Source organism: Ranitomeya imitator, chromosome 7 (genome assembly GCF_032444005.1).
Source record: "Ranitomeya imitator isolate aRanImi1 chromosome 7, aRanImi1.pri, whole genome shotgun sequence".
NCBI classification, from domain to species: domain Eukaryota; kingdom Metazoa; phylum Chordata; class Amphibia; order Anura; family Dendrobatidae; genus Ranitomeya; species Ranitomeya imitator.
In genome coordinates, this window is record NC_091288.1 from 37,633,661 (window position 1) to 37,655,860 (window position 22,200).

Sequence of the window (22,200 nt, forward strand, 5' to 3'; positions counted from 1 at the left end):
ATACACGCATCACAGGAGGAGCTGGGGGCATATACACGCATCACAGGAGGAGCTGGGGGCATATACACGCATCACAGGAGGAGCTGGGGGATATGCATGCAATGGACACCACAGGCTGCAAATGGCCTTGGGCCCGAGATTCCCCACCCCTGTTTTAGATGAGTCTGTCAACGTTGAATTAAGGAACAACTGATGCAAGCTCAATTTAGCGTATGTACACACAATGTGGAAACTGCTTGAAAAAACTCTTCGGGTTTCTAAAAATGCCAAATAGTTAAAAGAAGTTTTGGCCATTTTGCTGGCATTGTCCGGTTGGAAGGCTTTAAAGACGAAGTTTTTGCTTAAAAAGTTTGTGCTGGGTTTGAACAGTTATTTTGTACAGACTCCCTTTAACCTTCAACAATAATCATTAGTAGTTGCGGGTGGGTGTCACCTGTGTAGCACAGCCAGCACATGATCTGTATGGAGTGGCCCCCAGTTCCTTAGCATTTTCCATGAACCAGCACCCAACATCTGCCATATGCCACACGTTAGCAAGGGGTTAATATCTAATAAGTGAACGTGCATGCAGTACAATGCATGTGTGAGTTATTAAGGATTATTAATGTCTATAAATGCCCTATAGATGTTTAGTTTGCACTATTTCTGTACTCAAGATGAGCGCAGCTGAGCGGAATTTGCCAAGTATCTCAATTATTATGACCACTGACCACCATTAGATATAATGTGATTTTTTTTTCTGGGCTTTTTCATTGGAATCAAAATACGGTAAACTCACTAACCTACTATTAGGATATCAGAGTTGTGGTAAGTGACACATTCCCCTGTTTCATGTGTACTTAGCAGAGGACCAGCTGATTGCGTGAAGGTTTAGGAATGTGACAAGTGATACCTTATAATTTTCATTCCGAGGCCCATGCTGAGCAGCCTACAGCTCGTCCAGAACGCCGGGAGTGCGGCACCTTGGCAGTTATGTGAAGGACTTATTACAGACTACTCTGGGGTTATAAAAATGAACGGCAGAGCAAGTCTTCTAGCTTTATACCAGCGGTATCCTTATTTATAAAGATATACTGATCTTTATAAATAAGGATACGACTAGTATAAAGCAGGACGAGGTATTGTGTGTATATATATATATATATGTATATATATATATATATATATATAATGATGCTCATGAGTAGTACCCCATGGTGGCTCGTTCTGGAGGACCTCTCTGGTGTAGTGCTTATTTCTCCCTGTGGGGGCGGCACTTCAGAGAGACTGGACACTAAGGCTATGTGCACACGTTCAGGATTTCTCGCAGAAAATTCCTGAGAAAAACCGGATATTTTCTGCAAGAAATCTGCAAGAAAACCGCATGCGTTTTTGCCACGATTTTGACGTGTTTTTTTCCGGACATTTCCCAATGCATTTTGTAGTGGGAAATCCGCAAAAAAACCCTCTAAATTAATGAACATGCTGCTTTTTTTTACCGCGATGCATTTTTTTCGCAGAAAAAAATGCATCATGTGCACAAAACATGCAGAATTCATTCTAAATGATGGGATGCTTATTGTATGCGGTTTTTTTTTTTACGGTTTTATAGCGTTTTTATCGGGGAAAAAACGCAAAAAAAGTGAAAAAACAGCAACGTGTGCACACAGCCTTACAGTCGGATGTCCCCACATATTAAATTGATCACTGGGCACTTTGTGATCATGGTTATTGGATCTTTCTAGCAAGTAGGGATTGTAAAGCAGAGAATCCATTTCAGTTGTCCATAAATGTTAAGATCCTCCTACGCTGAACTTCTGAAAAACCCATGAATTTTCACTACACAGATGAACGGCTGATCTTCATAATAAATAACTAGAAGCATTTGCATTGGGACCTAGAAAGAAAAAAGAAAGAAAAAGAACAGGAGAATATAGAAATGTTACCTGGTTACCCCCGAGTCTATGACAGTCATACAGGATCGGAGGTTTGCCCCCATGATTATTATCGGATCCAGCATCCAAACACCATTTTTTGCCAACGTTTTGTATCTGTATAGGGAAAACAATTAGACAATGTAGTATTGAGCCTTTATCTATCGGATTACATCCCTCTCCACTATACTGGATTAACAGGGTATTCTAGAAGTACAGTTACCCAATTATTCCAAACTGCAGCTATGAGGATATCGCAAATTCTGATTTTCTTTATGCAAATGGCAGAATGTAGCCCCTGCAGAGATTTCTCCTACTATTGTTTCTACTATAACAATCTCCTATTATTGTTTCCACAGCTTCTGCAATAGACTGTTACCAAGGTTACAGACTACGATGAAAACGTGTAGTCAGACCAAGCACCCATGTGTCACTCTCTACCATATGAACCTCATGAACCGGCAGGATCGGATTACACATGGGGTTTGTATGCAACCAAGTATCCATGGAGACAGAGATGCCTGCATAGGAACTGCATACACAAAACTCTAGGGTATTGTGAAATTAAGACCGTGAAAAGTTGCTTGATTTTTCTTAAATGTATTAGATGCATTGGAGCGGTTTCAACAAAATAGGACATATGTATATACTATGTATACACACATACAGTACAAATTGTGTGTATGTGTGCATATATACATACACAAACAAAACAAAAAAAAACAGAACTTAATATTTGGCACAGGAACCTTTCTTTGCAATTACGGAGGTCAGACGTTTCCTGTAGTTCTTGACCAAGTTTGCACACACTGCAGCAGAGATTTTGGCCCCCTCCTCCATACAGATCTCCTCCAGATCTTTCAGCTTTTGGGGCTGTCGCTGGGCAACATTGATTGTCAGCTCCCTCCAAAGATTTTCTATTGGGTTCAGGTTTGGAGACTGGCTAGGCCACTTCAGGACCTTGAAATGCTTCTTATGGAGCCAGTCCTTAGCTGACCTGGCTGTGTGCTTTGGGTCATTTTTATGCTAGACCCAACCCCGACCCATCTTCAATGTCCTTACTCAGGCAAGGAGGTTGTTGGCCAAAATCTAGAGATACATGACCCCCATCCATCCTCCCTTCAATACGATGCAGTTGTCCTGTCCCCTTTGCAGAAAAGCACTGCCAAAGTATGATGTTTCCCCCACCATGCTTTCACGGTTGGGACGGTGTTCTTGGGGTTGTACTCATCCTTCTTTCTCCAAATAAGACGAGAGGAGTCGATACCAAAAATAACTATTTTGGTCTCATCTGACAACATGAACTTCTCCCATGCCTCCCTTGGATCATCCAGATGGTCATTAGCGTACTTCAAATTGGCCTAGATATGTGCTGGCGTAAGCAGGGGGACCTTCTGTGCCCTGCAGGATTTTAATCCATGATGACGTAGTGTGTTACTAATGGTAATGTTAGAGACTTTGGTCCCAGCTCTCTTGAGGTCATTGACTAGGTCCACCTGTGTAGTTTTGGGCTGATTCCTGACCTTTCTCAGAATCATCATTACCCCACGAAGCGAGATCTTGCATGGAACCCCAGACCGTGGAAGATTGACAGTCATCTTGTGTTTCTTCCATTTTCTAATAATTGTGCCAACACTTGTTGCCTTCTTACCAAGCTGCTTGCCTATTGTCCTGTAGCCCATCCCGGCCTTGTGCAGGTCTACAAATTTGTCCCTGGTGTCCTAAAAACAGCTCTTTGGTCTTGGCCATGGTGGACAGGTTGGAGTGTGATTGAGTGTGTGAACAGGTGTCTTTTATACAGGTAATGAGATCAAACAGGTGCACTCAATACAGGTAATGAGTGCAGAGTAGGAGGGCTTCTTAAAGAAAAACAAATTTGAGAGCCAGAATTCTTGCTGGTTGGTAGGGGATCAGATACTTATTTCATGCAATAAAATGCTATTTAATTATGTAAAAATCCTACAATGTGACTTTCTGGTTTTTATTTTTAGATGGTCTCTCACAGGTGAAGTGTACCTACAATACAAATTACAGACCTCTCCATTCTTTGTAGGTGACAAAACTTGCAAAATCGGCAGTGTATCAAATTCTTATTTTCCGCACTGTATATATTTTTGTTATACCTATACAAAAAACATGCACTTTTTATATAAACATATTTAAACACATATACAGTGCCTTGAAAAAGTATACCCAGTGAACCTTTCCATACTTTTTATGTTGCACCCAAACTGAAATGTGTTATATCTGGATTTTGTGTGATATACAAAGACAAAGTAGCGATTATTTGTGAAGTGTAAAGGTAATGATGCACGATTTTCTAATTATTTTAAAAATGTAAATCTGCAAATTGTGAAATGAAATTTGTATCCAACCCTCTGTAGTCGGATACCCTTAAATGAAACCCTGAGTGGTCAATTGCCTCCAGAAGTCACACGTATTAGCAAATTTAGTCCACCTGTGTGTAATTTATTCTCAGTATAACTACAGCTGTTCTGTGAAGGCCTCAGAGGTTTGTTTAAGAACATAAGGGATCAAACAGAACCATGAAAAATCAAGGAACACACCAGACAAGCCAGGGATAAAGTTCTGGAGAAGAGTAAAGCAGGGTTAGGTTATAAAGAAATATAGACCAAGCTCTGAATATTTCACAGAGCACTGTTCTACATAATCCAAAAATGGACGGAGAATGGCACAACTGCAAACCTACCAAGACATGACCGTGCACTTAGACTGACATCCAAGCAAGGAGAGCACTAATTAGAGAAACAGCCAAGAGGCCTATGGTCACTCTGGATGAGCTGCAGAGATCCACAGTTCAGGTGGGAGAATCTGTCCACAAGGCCGCTATTAGTCGTGCACTCCACAAATCTGGCCTTCATGGAAGAGTGGCAAGAAGAAAGCCATTTTTAAAAGATAGCCATAAGAAATCTCATATGCAGTTTGCAAAAGGGCATGTAGGGGGAAGAAGGTGCTCTGGTCAGAGGAGACCAAAGGATAACTTTTTAGGCAAAACACTATGGCGAAAAACTAATACTGCACATCGCCTTGAAAACACCATCCCTACTGCCAAAAATGATGGTGGTGGCATCACACTGTGAGGATGCTTTTCTTCAGCAGGAACAGAGAAGCTGATCATAGTTGATGGGAAGATGGATGGAGATAAATACAGTGCAATCATGGAGGAAAACCTGTTAGCGGCAGCAAAAGAATTGAGACTGGGACGTGAGTTCACCTTTCAGCAGGACAATGACCCTAAACATCCTGGCATAGTCATGTGTGTGAATGACCCGGTCACAGTCCAGTCCTACATCCCATTGAGAATCTGTGGCAGACTTGAAAATTGCCGTTCACAGACCCCCTTCCTCCATCCTCACTGAGCTACAGCGTTTGCAAAAAAGAATGGGCAAAAATTTCAAATCTGGTAGAGACAGACCCCAAAATACTTGCAGCAGTAATTTCAATGAAAAGTGATCCAACAAAGTATTGACTCAGGGGGGCTGAATACAACTACATGACGCAATTTCTCAATTTATTATTTTTCTAAAATATTTAGAAAACCATGTATCATTTCCTTTATATTTAAATACTTGCTGGTTAGTGTTGGTATATCGCATAAAATCCCAGTAAAAGACATTTAAAGTTTGTTGGTTCAACGTGAAAAATTGTGGAAAAGGACACGGGGAATGAATACTTTTTCAACGTACTGTGTGTGTGTGTGTCTGTGTATATATTATGTAATATATTTATTAATATACAGAGATACTGTAGACCAAGGAGGTTTTAGAAAAAAGCCAATGATTGCGATTTTGAACTTACATCTCCATAGATGAGAGGATTCAGATCTGGCACATACATTTCAGGATAGATATTTTCCAGATACCATGAAAAATTCTTGCACTGAAGGTTTTCTCGTAAACTGCTTCTTTTTGATATATCTCCATAGGCTTTCTATTAAAAAATGTTTTTTTTATAGTATAGAATGTTAAAGAACAGAACAGCTTAGTGTGAAACCTATTCAGTAAATGACAGCAAAATATGTAGGCACTACGGACTTTTTACATTACGGAGGTCTCAGAGCGCAGATTTTCACGTTTTAAAAAGGACCTGTCACAAAGCCAAGAGTATACAATTTTTGCTCTGATTTTATTCCCACTGTGAAGCTAAATATTGCACTTTTGTTTTCATCTTTAAAATCTGCTGTTCGGTTCCAGAGATAGGAGCCTGCTTATTTAGTGCTAATTTTTATAGTCTTTTACCAAAAGTGCGTTTCTCACAGGGCAATTATGAGGAGAAGCCTTAAAGGGAACCTGTCACCCCGTTTTTTCAGTAGGAGATAAAAATACCGTTAAATAGGGCCTGAGCTGTGCTTTACAATAGGGTATTTTTTGTCCCCTGATTCCCTACCTATGCTGCCGAAATACCTTACAAAGTGTCCTTTTTCGCCTGTCAATCAGGCTGGTCAGGTCGGATGGGCGTGGTCACAGCGCTGTTTCTCCTCCACATCTTGCTTAAGTTCCCGTTGGTGGCGTAGTGCTTCTCGCATGCGCAAGTGCTGAATGCACTGCGCAGCTGTACAAAAAGAGCACGCTCGCCGCTATTCAGCGGTTTCTCGGTGGGCGCGGCCATATTCCTGAGGCCGCGCGTGCGCAGATGGAGTCTCCTGCTTCCCGGGGCTTCAGGAAAATGGCCGCGGGATGCCGCGCGTGCGCAGATGGACATCGCGGCGGCCATTTTCCTGAAGCCGAATTCGAATCTACGCACTATGCCACCAACGGGAACATAAGCAAGATGTGGGGGAGAAACAGCGCTGTGACCACGCCCATCTGACCTGACCAGCCTGATTGATAGGCGAAAAAGGACACTTTTGTAAGGTATTTCGGCAGCATAGGTAGGGATTCAGGGGACAAAAAATACCCTATTGTAACGCACAGCTCAGGCCCTATTTAACGGTATTTTTATCTCCTACTGAAAAAACGGGGTGACAGGTTCCCTTTAAGACACAGCCCCAGATAATTCTATGAGTAACACCCCCTTGGTAAAGTCCATAAAATCAGATAAAAAGTCCATTCTCTGGAACTATATAGTGGCTTTAAAGAAAGACAAAATGAAAAAGAATTCTCTGGGGAGCAGCAGGACTAAAAGAGCAAGAACTGGCCACTTTTTACTTGGTGACTGATCCTGATTAAATGCAGATTTTTACAGATTTTGATGCAGATTGTGTCATGCAGAGTGTGAAACCTGTTGTAAAAATGTTGCAACAAATCTGTAAAATAATTTAGATGCTGCAAAAGGAAAAAAGAAAAAACTACATTTCAAACAGATCCCTTTTTTTCAACACGTGAATGGGGTTCTATATTATTCTGTAAGTTTCTGCTGATTTTCAATGTAGAATCTACATTAATAATCTACAAGAGAACGGCAGCATATGAATTCACTTTTAAATGTATATTTAGATGATCCTGAAAGAATAACTTTTTTTATTCTCAAAGTCAGGCTCTTTTAGAAGCGGCTTTGAACAGCTGCTCTAACAATGATCCATACTCAAACACTATTTACAAACACTTCCATGTGTGAGCTTCTCAGCTCCCCTCTCCCATGCTCAGACAATGGAAGGGTTTGTAAATAGTTTTTGAGTACAGATTATTCATGGAGCAGCAGCTCAGATCAGCTTCTAAAAGACCATGAAATGGGAAGTTAAACAGCACTATTAACATTGTGTTTGGGAGATAAAGAAGCACAATAAAATAATAGAGTATATAACAGAGATTCATAACTATGCAAATGATAATCAATAATTTATATTAAATTTGGGCCCTTGCTAGATCTTTTCAGTTTTGTCATTTTTCAAGTACACAGTGGAGATACTGATTAAGACTGGAGCACTTTGGCAGTGAAGAGACATTAGTGAAGCATGGGTCGTGTCCTCAAACTTGACACATCTATTTGGTAGAATATTATATAAAATTCATATTGTACCTAGTGTTAATAAAACTTATTGAATTACTACAGATAAAAAGCCCCTGTGCTCAACTCTACACGAACCCCCTTGTCTCCAACAGCCATTTGGCCAAGAGAAGTGCTTATTCAGTCCTTTGCAAAACCCTTACTAATTATGTTGGTCAACTGCAAACTATAAGTAAAGCAACTGAAACTAAAGCAGCCACTCACATGCATTGCATTTTTAAGGCCCATATGCACCAGTACAAATGATGGTCCCATACAGACTATCAGCAAGTGCTAAAAAGCTTGTTGATGGTATCCATAGTGGTACCACTGTAAGACTTTTAGGTCAATTGAATGAAAAGGAACCGACAAGTATAAGCCATTTATTGACAAACCACTGACCCAAAATTTTGTCAGAAGTCACAAAAATAGAATAAGACTTAAAGGTAATTCCAATTCTGGGAACCCTCCACAACAGCACCATAGAATTACCCCTGCTGTCGTGGAGGGTGAATAGAGAAAATAGAATTAGACTTACCGGTAATTCCATCTTTAGGAACCCTCCACGGCAGCACCATAGAATTACCCCTGCTGTCGTGGAGGGTGAATAGAGAAAATAGAATTAGATTTACCGATAATTCCATTTCTAGGAACCCTCCACGACAGCACCATAGAATTACCCCTGCTGTCGTGGAGGGTGAATAGAGAAAATAGAATTAGACTTACCGGTAATTCCATCTTTAGGAACCCTCCACGACAGCACCATAGAATTACCCCTGCTGTCGTGGAGGGTGAATAGAGAAAATAGAATTAGATTTACCGATAATTCCATTTCTAGGAACCCTCCACGACAGCACCATAGAATTACCCCTGCTGTCGTGGAGGGTGAATAGAGAAAATAGAATTAGACTTACCGGTAATTCCATTTTTAGGAACCCTCCACGACAGCAGGGGTAATCGTATGGTGCTGTCGTGGAGGGTGACTATACAAAAATACATTAGAGGAAGAGGAAAGCCGAATTATTAGATGTGTCCAATGAGACTATATAAATATAGAATGCACTGAAAACTGCATGTAATCCTGGGACGTCATAGTATCCCATTCTACGATCTGTACGTTAAGCTTCCAGACTTCAATACAATTATTTCTGTTAGAAAAAAAGCTAGAGGAACTTTTTTTTTTTTTTTAATTTATATAGTACGAGAATTTGGATTCTTCTACCTGGTGGAAAATATTTGCAGCTTCACGATTTCTCCGATAAAATATTTCCTTATAGTCATCCATCCACACTTCGGCAAGGCGGACCTGGTTCCGGATGATCACCTGAGTACCTTTAGGAAAGGTATGAGGACTCTTGCTGCGGAACACATGGCCAACAACAGAACACGGTAGAATTTCCAGCTGCCCTCCACACTGCCATACCTGGGCATAATAAAAGGAAATATTGGTGGACAACGACATAAGATGGCCTGATGATCAACGAACAAGGTCTGCAGCAAAGTACATAAATATAAGAACTCTACAGATATCAAAATGTCAGATATATGCATCTACTTACTCTAAAAGACATTTCTATATTTTCACCGCCCCATATCTCCATTTCTTCATCATAACTTCCGATGTGTTGAAAATAATCCTTGGATATTGAGAAGAGACCGCCAGCAAAGGTTGGTGTCCTATATGAAAGTAGACATTTATAGTTGACAGGTAAATTTCTACTTCTATGCCCTAAATGCGTCATTTATCAAACTACAAAGGTTCTAAATAGGTTAATTTTTTTCTCCTTTACTGAAAAGCACATTTTGCGTTACTGCCTTCCAGCAGAGGATGATGCAATACAATGTAGATGTGTCTATTAATGGTGACACCCAATGTGTAAAAAGCCAATGCAAAGCGTGTCTGATGCCATCAGCGCAACCTTGGACAGACTAGGAGCTAGCTATTTAACTTAGCAGGTGTCAGAGATACCTCAGCCTTACCCAGACATTAAACAGGGCCCCCTGAGTTGGGGCCACGGAGTGGTTGCTGGCCGGAGGAGCGACAATGAGCCAAGAGAAATCAAACTAGTGGGGTCAGTAACTAAAGGGACAGAACAGGGACAGAAGCAGGAAAAAAGCAGTAGTCAGATATCAGGAGGCCAGTCCGAAGTTACGTCAGACAAGTGTAGGACAAAGTCGAAAGGGTTTAGAGGGCAAACGAGGTCAGGATTAAGAGGGTCAAGAAAAAAGCATTCGCAAATAAACAGAATTAGGCTAGGGTCACATTGCGTTAGTGCAATCCGTTTAGCGCTAGCGGATTGCGCTAACGCAATGTTTTTAACGGGGCTGCGTTCCGGCGTCGCGGTAACGTCCCCGTTCTCGCAGATCCCCGATCTGCGAGAGCGGGGAACGGACCAAGGGCGCGCCAGGAAACACCGGCGCGTCGCTAGCGCGTGCCGAACATGGCACGCGCTAGTGCTGCGCGTTCCCATTGCCGTGAATGGGCGCGCTAACGGACGCGTTGCACGGTGTTAATTTCGCCGTGCAACGCTGTCCGTTAGCGCGTTCCCATTAACGCAATGGGAACCTAGCCTTAGAGATCAGTAGGAAAACCAAACTATAACTACCAACTCCCAGCAGACTGTGGCACCCACAGGAGGGGTTGCAGAACTCCACTGTAGGTTTATTACTAGTGATGAGTGAATATACTCGTTGCTTGGGTTTTCCAGAGCACGCTTGGGTGGTCTCCGAGTATTTATGACTGCTCGAAGATTAAGTTTTCCTTGCCGCAGCTACATGATTTGCAACTGTTAGACAGCTTGATTGCATGTGGGGATTCCCTAGCAGCTAGGCACCCCCCACATGTACTCAGCCTGGCTAGCAGCTGTAAATCATGCAGCTGAGTCAACAAAAACTAAATCTCCGAGCAGTCATAAAAACTCGAAGACCACCCGCTCATCACTATTTATTACCTATAACATACTCTGTACTAGAATATGGCATACACCGTGAGAACTTTATGCTGTTTTGCAAAATTATATATCACTCATCCGTGGACAATACACCTTGTGGCCTAATACTTTTGTGGTGAGCGGCATCAAGCAGTGAACCCATTACATATTGGCAAAGAAAAAAATGCAACTAGCGGATGGAGTTTACATCAGAACGTAACTGCACTCCAATTTTATTTTTTTTATTTATTTATTTTTTTTAGAATAAATTCTCATCATTAGACACCATATTTTGTTTGCTCAATAATAAAAAAAAAAAAACACTACGGTAGAATTGTTGAGAAGAGAAAAAAAAAAACAACATATAATTTAAAACAAAAAATTGATGGTCTCCAATTCTAGACGAAATGATGGTTCTATTGTGCAGCGTTCTCACTCACTGGTGTACACCGCACTGCATAAACAGACCAGTAACAGCACAAGGTGTCGCACAAATACACGCAACATACAGCCGGAGGTTACATACATCAATCAAACTAAACTAACTAAATAAATAAAGAAAATAAGCTGCAATAGTTAATAAAAGAAATGAAGTTATAATAGTAATAGATATACAAAGGAAGCAAATAATATTCAGCAACCTTCAGGGATAATCACAGAAAAATAAACAGGTCACAAATAGATAGGAGGTTAAAGGGTTTCCATACCTCCTGCTTAATATTGAGCATTCAAATAGGACGAAAATATTAACATTTTCAAAGTAAGAATTAGATCTATAAGATTGCAATGACATGTAGGTGTATTTATTTATCTGCTAGCCATAGGGTACCTGGGGTGCACTTACTATTCAGGCATAAGGACATTGCATTAATCATAATAACATCTTTCTCAATGCCCCCATTCACATTAGACAGCTATTTGTTGGACACCCCTCTTCTTCGCCGATTAGCCCTGAAGACAAAAAAAGTATGTCCCATCCCTATTGGACCTATACACACACCAATATTTCTATGTGGACCCCGTGGCCAGACTGGCTAGGGTATATACCATATAGCATTTCCCCTGAGGTAACATAAGCTTCTTCCACTTCTCTATCTATATGTAAACACATGTACCTTTGTTATCCAACCCTCTGAAAAGACTTTTCCTGTCTCATTTACCTGTCCAATCTATAAAACTATGTCTACACACAATAGACACCCTGGTAGGCACTACAGGGGTCCTTTATTTAAAAAAAAGGAGCTGCATGCATGTTAATTCAGATTGTCACTTCCCATCTATACCTAACTTCCTTATTCTTTATGCCCATTGTACCATTGTATTTTAAAGTGAACCTGTCACCCCCAAAATTAAAGATGAGCTAAGCCCACCAGCATCAGGGGCTTATCTACAGTATTCTGTAATGCTGTAGATAAGCCCCCGATGTATCCTGAAAGATGAGAAAAAGAGGTTCGATTATACTCACCAGGGGCGGTCCGATCCGATGGGCGTCGCGGTCCGGTCTGGGACCTCCTATCTTCTTACGATGACGTCCCGTCCTCTTCTTGTATTCACGCTGCGGCTCCAGTGCAGGTATACTTTGTGTGCCCTGTTGAGGGCAGCGCAAAGTACTGCAGTGCGCAGGCGCTGGGCCTCTGACCTTTCCCGGCGCCTGCGCACTGTAGTACTTTGCTCTGCCCTCAACAGGGCAGACAAAGTACAGCTGCCCCGAAGCGTGAATACAAGAAGAGGACGTCATCGTAAGAAGATGGGATGCCCCGGACCGCGACGCCCATCGGACCAGACCACAGCGGGACCGCCCATGGGTGAGTATAATCTAACCTGTTTTTCTCATCTTTCAGGATACATCGGGGGTTATCTACAGCATTACAGAATGCTGTAGATAAGCCCCTGATGCTGGGGGGCTTAGCTCATCTTCCATTTTGGGGGTGACGGGTTCCATTTAAGGCAGCATAGATTGCAAGATTTTGTTCTACTGCAAAAGAAAGAGGAGGAGGGAGGGGGGTGAATGTCGCCCTCACTAGTGTCTTCAGAGATCTTAATATTTTCTATGACAATCAACCACTGTATAAACGGATCTATCGTCTTACTTTATTGGGTACGTCTCATCTTTCCTTTTCTTGTTCTCCAAACTCGGCACTGTCTCCCATCCAAATCCTAAGGCCCAATCAAAGTTGCCTCGGTTGCGGTTGTTTCCGTATGGTGATGGGCTGGCAAACTCAAAAGTGTCAAGATTGATGGCGACAATATCTGGGCTGACAACGGCGGTGTAATTCTCAGCGACTCTTGCCAACAGCGTCTCCAGCCACCCGTAGTAACACTCACCTGAGAACATACGGCAGAATTAGCACCATACATGGAATACAGAGCGCGGCTCTTCACTTGGGGTGTTGGGGAACCTGTACTATTACGAGTCCCTTGTGCTGCTTACTTTACACCTATAATTATCTTCTTGGGTTTCCCTTTGTGCAGTTATGATGGCGATTACACGTTCTCTACAATAAACTCCTGACGTGGTTGTAGGAGAAACAAAGAATTTCTGATGATCAAAAAGGACAAAACTCTCGTAACTTGCGGCTATAAAAAGTAGCTACAGAGGGAGCAAAATCTCCTAACTTACCATTATAAGGTAAGAGGGGGCATAGAGTACAGCAGAGGCGGCGAGCGTCCTGCTCACCACATTGACACAGACAGCAGGGGTATCAATTCTTAAAAGCAGTAAAGGGAATGTTCACCTTTCACCATAAAATTCTGTTATTTCTTTATACACAAGTCCCAGACCCAAACTCACTATACAAAAAGAAAAATAAAAAATCAAAACATGCCATCCGCCACCACTAGGGGGTGCTCACAGTATACTGTGTTTCTATTAACCCCTTCACTCTTGGGCCATTTTTCATTTTTGCACTTTTATTTTACCTGCCCTTCTTCCAAGAGTCATTAAATTTTATTTTCACACTGACATATCTGGCAGCTTGTGTTTTATGGGACAATCTGTAGTTTTGAATGTCACCACTCACTTTACCATATAAATTTATTAAGTTGGACAAAATGGTAAAAAAAAAAAAAAAATTGCAAATCCATTATTGTTTTTGGGTTCTGTTTCCCATAAGCACATTGAGCGCTAAAACAATGAGACAAGGCGATTCTCTTGGTCATTATGATTTAGGATTACGCCAATACCAAACTTTGTAAATGAAAAAAACAAAACAAAGACCCAAAATACTGATAAAACTATACAGACTGTGTGTGAAAGCACAGAACTTAGGAATGGTTAGTATCAGTTTACCCACAGATAAATATGTGGCGATCAGTTTGACTTTAATAAGGCTGTGTTTGCATTAAGGGACTTGAGAGGGGCTGGTTACAGTCCTAGGAGACCTCAGAGTGTTACACATGACTTTTCAGGGCATTTGGAGTATTTGCAGCTGCTGTAAATTGATTCACTATGATTTTTTTTTCTTTTAAATTTGGTAAATTCAAATGTCAAAAGATTCGCTCGTGTGTCTCATATATGATAACCAGTTAGGAGTGTTACTTACAATGTGCATCCAGAAATGTGAGAGTGTCTCCTGTGGCTACCGAGGCGCCGAGAAGACGCGCAGAGATGAGTCCTTTCCTTTCCTTCTGTCTCACCACCTTCACAATCTGGAACGGCTTTACGTACTCATCCAACTTATCCTTTAAATATTCTGACATCAAAACAAAAAAAAAAATAGGTTATTCTGTTGTACACTTGTGTCTTCAACACTGAGCAGCTAGCAAACAGGGAGGCACCTGGCGAAAAATGGGGGAGCAACCGGGACATGGGGTACATTCTAGATATCAATGGCAGAGGAAGCACAATGTGGATGATATTGGGGGGCATTCTGGTGAGCAGTAGGGGAGCACAATGTGGATGATATTGGGGGGCATTCTGGTGAGCAGTAGGGGAGCACAATGTGGATAATATGGGGGGCATTCTGGTGAGCAGTAGGGGAGCACAATGTGGATAATATGGGGGGCATTCTGGTGAGCAGTAGGGGAGCACAATGTGGATAATATGGGGGGCATTCTGGTGAGCAATGGAGGAGCACAATGTGGATAATATGGGGGGCATTCATGTGGGCAATAGGGGAGCACAATGTGGAGGACACTCGGAGGGGGCATGTTGGTTAGCAATTAGGGAAGGAGTAAAATGTGGACGACATTGGGGTGCATTGTGCTGAGCAATAGGGAGCACAATGTGGATGACAAGTGCATTCTGGTTAACAATGGGGGAAACACAATGGATAACAGGGGCTCCTATTCTAGAATGAAATGGGGGAAGAAGCAAAATGTGGATGGGGATAACACTGGGGTGGATTTCAGATGGCAACTGGGCTAAATTCTGGGAGGCAATTGGGAGCACAATGTGGATGACAGGGATGTGTATTCTGGCTAGAAATGGAGGCGCTTTGTGAATAACACTTGTGGATTCGATGAGTATTTTACTGCAGTTTTCCTATTAGAGGATGTATTAAAATACATAATTGGCGAGCTGGAGAAAACTGTGGACCCTCCAGCTACGACTGACACCTTTATTGCTTATATTCATAGCGAAAACTGAAAAAATATAAATCAACCATCACTGTATAATTCTCAATGATTTAATTTCAATTAACCCTCCTTTCTGTTGTTGCACATTTATTGAGTCTCCACCTGTAACCAACAAGTCATTTTTTATGTGTAAAACTGATTAATTTCATGATTTATGTAAAATATTCCTCTTAAGTTGCCTGGAGCCACCACAAGAGTAAACTCAGGATTATAATGCATACTACCAAATTGTTGAGTTAAAAGAAGTTTCCCCCCCAAAAAAGTCCCATGGGTAAAAGTGCCAAAACACAAGCAGTTGGGCGGGTCATCGGTGCGGCATCGGTCGGTCTTTGCTGTGCCATAAATACGGTATATCATCCTGACCTAGCGGTGAACCGGATTCCATTAGAGGTGTGTCTTCTCTTGGAAGATTTTTGGGATCTATGGACTTTGATTGATCGGTTTTAATACCATTATTAGACACTATGGGATATTAAACGCATGGGTTTAGTAGACTGTATATTTATACATGGAAACCATTTTGATTTTAAAGACAGGACCATGATTTTTTTTTCAGATGGTTTGAAGCAGGACATTCATTCAAGGCGGTGCCTCAAGTTTAAAAGTCACTAGACTGAATGAAAGTTTTATTACACAACTATCAATATAAAGACAGATCTCTAAGAAACATTATTAAATCACAAGTATAAAAAAAAAAATAAATTGCAATTTTATCCAACCCTCCCAGCTTACCATCTGTACTGGCATCGTCCACCATGATGATCTCCTTTAGGAGAATGGCAGGGGATGTGTACATAACGCTGTGCACCGTGCGGAGCAGCGTGGACCAGGCTTCATTGTGGAACACGATTATTATACTGGTCGTGGGCAGCGGAGGACAACGCTTGAACTTTTGCTCAATGCACCTTTAAGAAGGTAAAATGTGAACAATTCCAATAATTTAAACAGTCATTGACAAAAAAAAATAAATGGAATTTAATTCCTTAATTATTGCCTAGAAGAATTCCGAAAGTGGCAAAGGTCCGAATTCTGCAGCGCCGTCTTCTCTTTAGATCCTGGCAATGGTGCTGCCTCTACTGCCGTGTTTCTCAACTCCAGTCCTCAAGATCCACCAACAGGGCAAGCTTTCAGGATTTCCACAGTATTGCACAAGTGATAAAGTCATCGCCTGCTCAACAATTAATTCCATCACCTAGGCAAAACTAAGGAAATCCCGAAAACATGATCTGTTGGGGGGTCTTGAGGACTGGGGTTAAGAAACACTCCTCTACTGGATCTAACGAATACATACCGTAATCGCCAGGTGATCTGGGTATGCCATGAATGTCAACCGTAATCGGGCCTCCAATGGATGCTCATTGCAGTAAAAGCAATTACCGTACAAAATTTAACACAAAGAATAATTCAAACCCCTCCCCAATCAAAAGGGATGTCATAGGCGTTATTTTCACTCGACTATCAAAATGAATCAAAATTATAGAACCAAAACCGAGAACTCGTTTTATTAATTAAATTTTAGCGGCAATATGCAAACTTCCAGGGAATTTGTCAGCTGATTGATTTATGCCGGTCACGGTTAGAGATCGGCTCCGCTTTTGTTGCCATGTATATTTACTCTGAAATGCAGAGTTATAAGAAAATATACTTTGAAAAGCCGGTGATGAGTTTGGAAAGACTAGTCCAAGGAAGGCCTCGCAGATTATGCACACCGCTCCCCATGAGTGACAGGTCTCTCCCTTTGCACACACAGAGAGAGCGGTCAGTCTAGGAGCAGAGGGGGCAGAAGCCATCGGGGACCTGCCATGGACAAGTCACCCTAGTCACACTGTATCCGGCCGGCTTTAAGATTCAATTTTCTCTGAAACGCAAAAAACGTACAAAGATGTAATAATGGAGCTGGTCTATGATTATTTTTGTCATGTTTTGGACAACATTAATCAGCGATCAGGTTTCTTTTAAAGGACTGCAAAAACCAGGATTTTTAATTTTTGTACAGTTTACTTCAATTAAAACAAAAAAATATTCTTGTAAAAAAAAAAAAAGTGTAAAACATTATTTCGGCTGCCAAAGAAATAAAGTTAGGGCTGTTGAACCACCATGTGTGCAAAATTGCTAAAAAGTGTCTGGAATGTGGGCTGCGGCACTATGCTTGTTGTCAAATATACACTTTCCCCAAACACAGATCTGATGAACCCCAAAAATGGCAATGAGTATACTAGCTGCATGATGCAGAATGGAGCAAAGGAGATTTGGCATAAGGATTCCGCCAAACCAAGCACACCTTGCCTAACCGCGTCCCTGCCCCAGAGTCATCATAGCTCCGATCCAGATGACTAGGATAGGGTTAATTATAAAACATCACTTCCGCAATTAAAATTTTGTTTTCTGCACTGATCATCATCCAGGTCACATGCAAACATTTTTGAAAAATTGTAATAGGCAAAATAAATATAGAATTACAATAAGGGATACATACTCAGGAGGCCTCGTGTCCGGTCCCAAGTCTCGGTGGAGCGAGATCCTATCACTAGCAAATGCGTTGAAACAATGTTTCTTGTCTCCTTCTTCCTTTTCTTTCTGTTCCTCGGGTCCGAGATTATCTACTTTAAATGCTTTTCCAGATGCTCCGGGTGCATGAGGGTCCAGAGGTGGCCGCACAAGGAAAGGCTTCAACTCGGCTGCGGTGTAATAACCTGGTAGACAATGCTTTTTGCCATCAGGGTCCTGCGGTTTTTCAGGTGCGTTAATCTGCATTTTTGGCACAGAGTCTTTCAAATTATTTACAGCATCCATCACCATGTCCAACATTTTTTTCTTCCTGCCATGAGACCCTCCATGTCCGGTCAAATCGTCCATCTCTCGGTCCACTACCTCCTTTTGTATTAAAAACACAAATCCCATAAAAATAAGAGTCGCTGCACCAAGTTTCCAGTGCAAGAAGCGCTTACCCAACACCAGTCTTTTAAAGTTTGTCATTTTTGATTTTTGGCTTTTCGGGCTGGAAAAAAAAAAAGGTCTACTGAGAAACGAACATCACGGATGCACAACAGTCACTGTTCCAGACCTGAAAAATAATATATAGATTTGTTAAACATACAGTCTGTCCTGTGTGTACATAATAAATTACACTTTCTGTCCATTATGACATGTATGCTGCATTTTTCATCAGTTTTCCCCTCTGCAAGCGCCATCTCTAATTTTCAATTCTCTCTGAGCTAGTAGGTAGAGACTAGAAGTCATGAGGTCTCCCATACATATTGTACACATATACAGGTGCTTCTCACAAAATTAGAATATCATAAAAAAGTTAATATATTTCAGTTGTTCAACACAAAAAGTGAAACTCATATATTATATAGAGTCATTACAAACAGAGTGATCTATTTCACGTGTTTATTTCTGTTAATGTTGATGATTATGGCTTACAGTCAATGAAAACCCAAAATTCACTATCTCACAAAATTAGAATACTTTATAACACCAGCTTGAAAAATTATTTTAAAATCAGAAATGTTGGCCTACTGAAATGTATGTCCAGTAAATGCACTCAATACTTGGTCGCGGCTCCTTTTGCTTCAATTACTGCATCAATGCGGCGTGGCATGGAGGCGATCAGCCTGTGGCATTGCTGAGGGGTTATGGAAGCCCAGGTTGCTTTGATAGCAGCCTTCAGCTTGTCAGCATTGTTGGGTCTGATGTCTCTCATCTTCCTCTTGACAATACCCTATAGATTCCCTATGGGGTTATGGTCAAGCGATTTGCTGCCAATAAAGCACAGTGATACTGTTGTTTGTAAACCAGGTATTGGTGCTTTTGGCAGTGTGGACAGGTGCCAAGCCCTGCTGGATAATGAAATTTCCATCTCCAAAAAGCTTGTCACCAGAGGGAACCATGAAGGGCTCTAAAATTTCCTAGTAGACTGCTGCGGTGATTTGGGTCTTGATTAAACACAGTGGACCTCCACCAGCAGATGACATGGCTCCCCAAACCATCACTGATTGTGGAAACTTCACACTAGGCCTCCAGCAGCTTGGATTGTGGCCTCTCCATTCTTCCTCCACACTCTGGGACCTTGATTTCCAAATGAAATGCAAAATTTACTTTCATCTGAAAACAACACCTTGGACCACGGAGGAACAGTCCAGTTCTTTTTCTCATTGGCACAGGTAAGACGCTTCTGGCATTGTCTATTGGTTATTAGTGGCTTGACACAAGGAATGCGACACTTGTAGCCCATGTCCTGGATACGTCTAGGTGTGGTGGCTCTTGAGGCAATGACTCCAGCAGCAGTCCACTCCTTATAAATCTTCCCAATTTTTGAATGGCCTTTTCTCAAGAATCCTTTCACGGCTGCTGTTATCCCGGTTGCTTTTTCACCTTTTTCTACCACACTTTTTCCTTCCACTCAACTTCCCATTAATATGCTTGGATACAGCACTCTGAACAGCCAGCTTCATTAGCAGTGACCTTTTGTGGCTTACCCTCCTTGTGGAGTGTGTCAATGACTGCCTTCTGGACTTCTGTCAAGTCAGCAGTCTTCCCCATGATTGTGGAGCCTACTAAAACAGACTATGGGACCTTTTTAAATGCTTAAGAAGCTTTTGCAGGTGTTTTTTGTTAATTATTCTAATTCACTGAGATAATGACTTTTGGTTTTTCATTGGCTTTAAGCCATAATCATCACCATTAACAGAAAAACAGTTGAAATAGATCACTCTGTAATAACTCTATATATGAGTTCACTTTTTGCATTGAAGAATTGAAATAAATTAAACTTTTTGATGATATTCTAATTTTGTGAGAAGCACCTGTATTAGTGACTCCTGTCCTCCTCTATTTATCTATTACATGTTCAGAAGCAGCAGTCGCATGGATGACATTATACAAGAACACTGAGCATTAGTGCTGTGAATCCAGCTCTGGAAAAAGCTAAAACATTAATTAGCAATCAGTAGCATGACTGCGTCTCTACCTTTCCTCTTCACAGAGTTAATTTATCAGCTGTGATCTGATCCCTCAGTGAGCTGGTAGTCCGTCTTGTATTAACCAATACAGATTTTAGCAGTTTATAAGTGTTAATGGTGAGTTCCAGAATTAGAGGTGAGTGGAGAAGTGGCTAATAAGTGGAGAAAGAAACATAATTCTCTGACTACATTGATTACAATGTTTCTTATACTCTATTGTATTCTTGATTTACATAAATGAATACAAGTGAATATAAGAAGAGAAACAATTCTATAGAGAAAGCTAAAATATTGGTACAGCTAAAATACAAGCAGTTATTTACATTGACACAAAAGTAGATATCTTAGGAACTTCTCGAACTGGAGACGTCATGCATAAAGTAGGGATCATGAGGGAAAATTTATTCGGTATGGCAAAAATAAAATTAAAGGAGTTGTCTCATCTCGGAGACAGGGAATCCTTTATGAGGAAAAGCAGTCAATATGCAGAGGTATGTGAGCCAAGAGACCTCACTCTTTCATGTACTACCACATGGATAGGCTTTCATTTGAATGGACATACTAAAACACATTTCCCCTTAAAATGAGTTAAAGCGACCATCCACCAATGGACGGAAAAGTGACTACCAAACTTCTTCTAACTTTCCCGTTTCAGATGTACCACTGAGCACCCCATACGACTGCGGCGGTCATTTTACCAGAAGAGAAACAGCCCACCGATGCGATCAGCAAAGGAGGCAGAGGGAGCCACGAAGTGGTCAAAAGGAATCGAGACTAGACATGACAAATTTAGTTCCTTTACAGTCCCAGGGTGAAGGGTCACTTTTAAGGGTTCATGCACAGACCATAAAAATAAAAAAAATGCCATCTGTGGTCCTGACAGATGGCACTTGTGCTCATGCTATTCTAGGGGGCTGTGCATATATCCCATTTTTTTTCCTCAGACCAAGTAGTTTAAGGGAAGGAGAAAGAAAAAAAAAATGAAGAATTCATGATTTGCCTCTGAGATTTGGATGGCACTCACCAGCTCTATGGGTCCATGTCATAGAGTATCAAGTGCTTGGCAGTTAGACAATGGCAGTTGGACAGGGCAGGAGACAGGAAAGGTGCATAAGTTTTTCAAACAATCATGCTTCTTGGTCAGTCATACTACATTATGCATTGATCATATCAATCTGCTTCTTATTTGTTTTTACTTCTGCTTTCTCACAAATTGCCCGCCCTTTAACACATTCTGTGCACTCTCTCCATATTCACCCCTCCCTTCTCCCCTCTCCCATGTATAACTCTGGGGCTCTACTGACATTTCTTACCCACTTCAAACCATTTAATACCTCCATGCAGCACTCAAAACGCTCATACAAATCATCCCACCACCGGCTTTTTCTGTTTTTTATCCTTTTACTAGTTGCAGGCGACATCTCCCCCAACCCTGGGCCTCCCTCCACCAGCATACATTTCTCTCCTCCACCTGCATATAGAAATCCTGCTAATCTTATTAACATTCAGTGCATGCCTTCTCCTATCACTTTCCACTGTGCTCTCTGGAATGCACGGTCTGTGTGTAACAAACTAACTTACATTCATGATTTCTTCTTCTGTAATTCCCTTAACCTTCTGGCTATTACAGAAACCTGGATCCAGCATTCAGACACCACCGCCGCTGCCACTCTCTCGTTTGGTGGGCTAAAATTTTCACATACCGCCAGAGCTGAGAACAGACAGGGTGGAGGTGTTGGTTTGCTCCTTTCATCACAATGTGCTTTCCAGGTCATCCCCCGGTTCCTTCACTTACATTTCCTTCCTTGGAAGTCCACACCGTCAGACTCTTTAAGCCCTTCTCCTTGCGAGTGGCGGTTGTTTATCGTC

The 22,200-nt window shown here is 41.5% G+C and overlaps 1 protein-coding gene across 1 annotated transcript in view; it reads right to left on the minus strand.

Moving 5' to 3' along the window:
- The window catches only part of LOC138644543 (polypeptide N-acetylgalactosaminyltransferase 3-like), a 68,163-nt gene that overhangs the window by 13,369 nt on the left and 32,594 nt on the right, over positions 1 to 22,200 (minus strand). Inside the window, exons 2-9 of the mRNA XM_069733070.1 lie at positions 17,844 to 18,431; positions 16,100 to 16,272; positions 14,332 to 14,481; positions 12,880 to 13,114; positions 9,419 to 9,536; positions 9,082 to 9,282; positions 5,733 to 5,864; positions 1,926 to 2,030 (exon numbers count right to left, since the gene is read on the minus strand). Coding sequence (XP_069589171.1) covers positions 1,926 to 2,030; positions 5,733 to 5,864; positions 9,082 to 9,282; positions 9,419 to 9,536; positions 12,880 to 13,114; positions 14,332 to 14,481; positions 16,100 to 16,272; positions 17,844 to 18,343 — 1,614 coding nt within the window. The 5' untranslated portion in view covers positions 18,344 to 18,431. The remainder of the gene's footprint in view (positions 1 to 1,925; positions 2,031 to 5,732; positions 5,865 to 9,081; positions 9,283 to 9,418; positions 9,537 to 12,879; positions 13,115 to 14,331; positions 14,482 to 16,099; positions 16,273 to 17,843; positions 18,432 to 22,200) is intronic.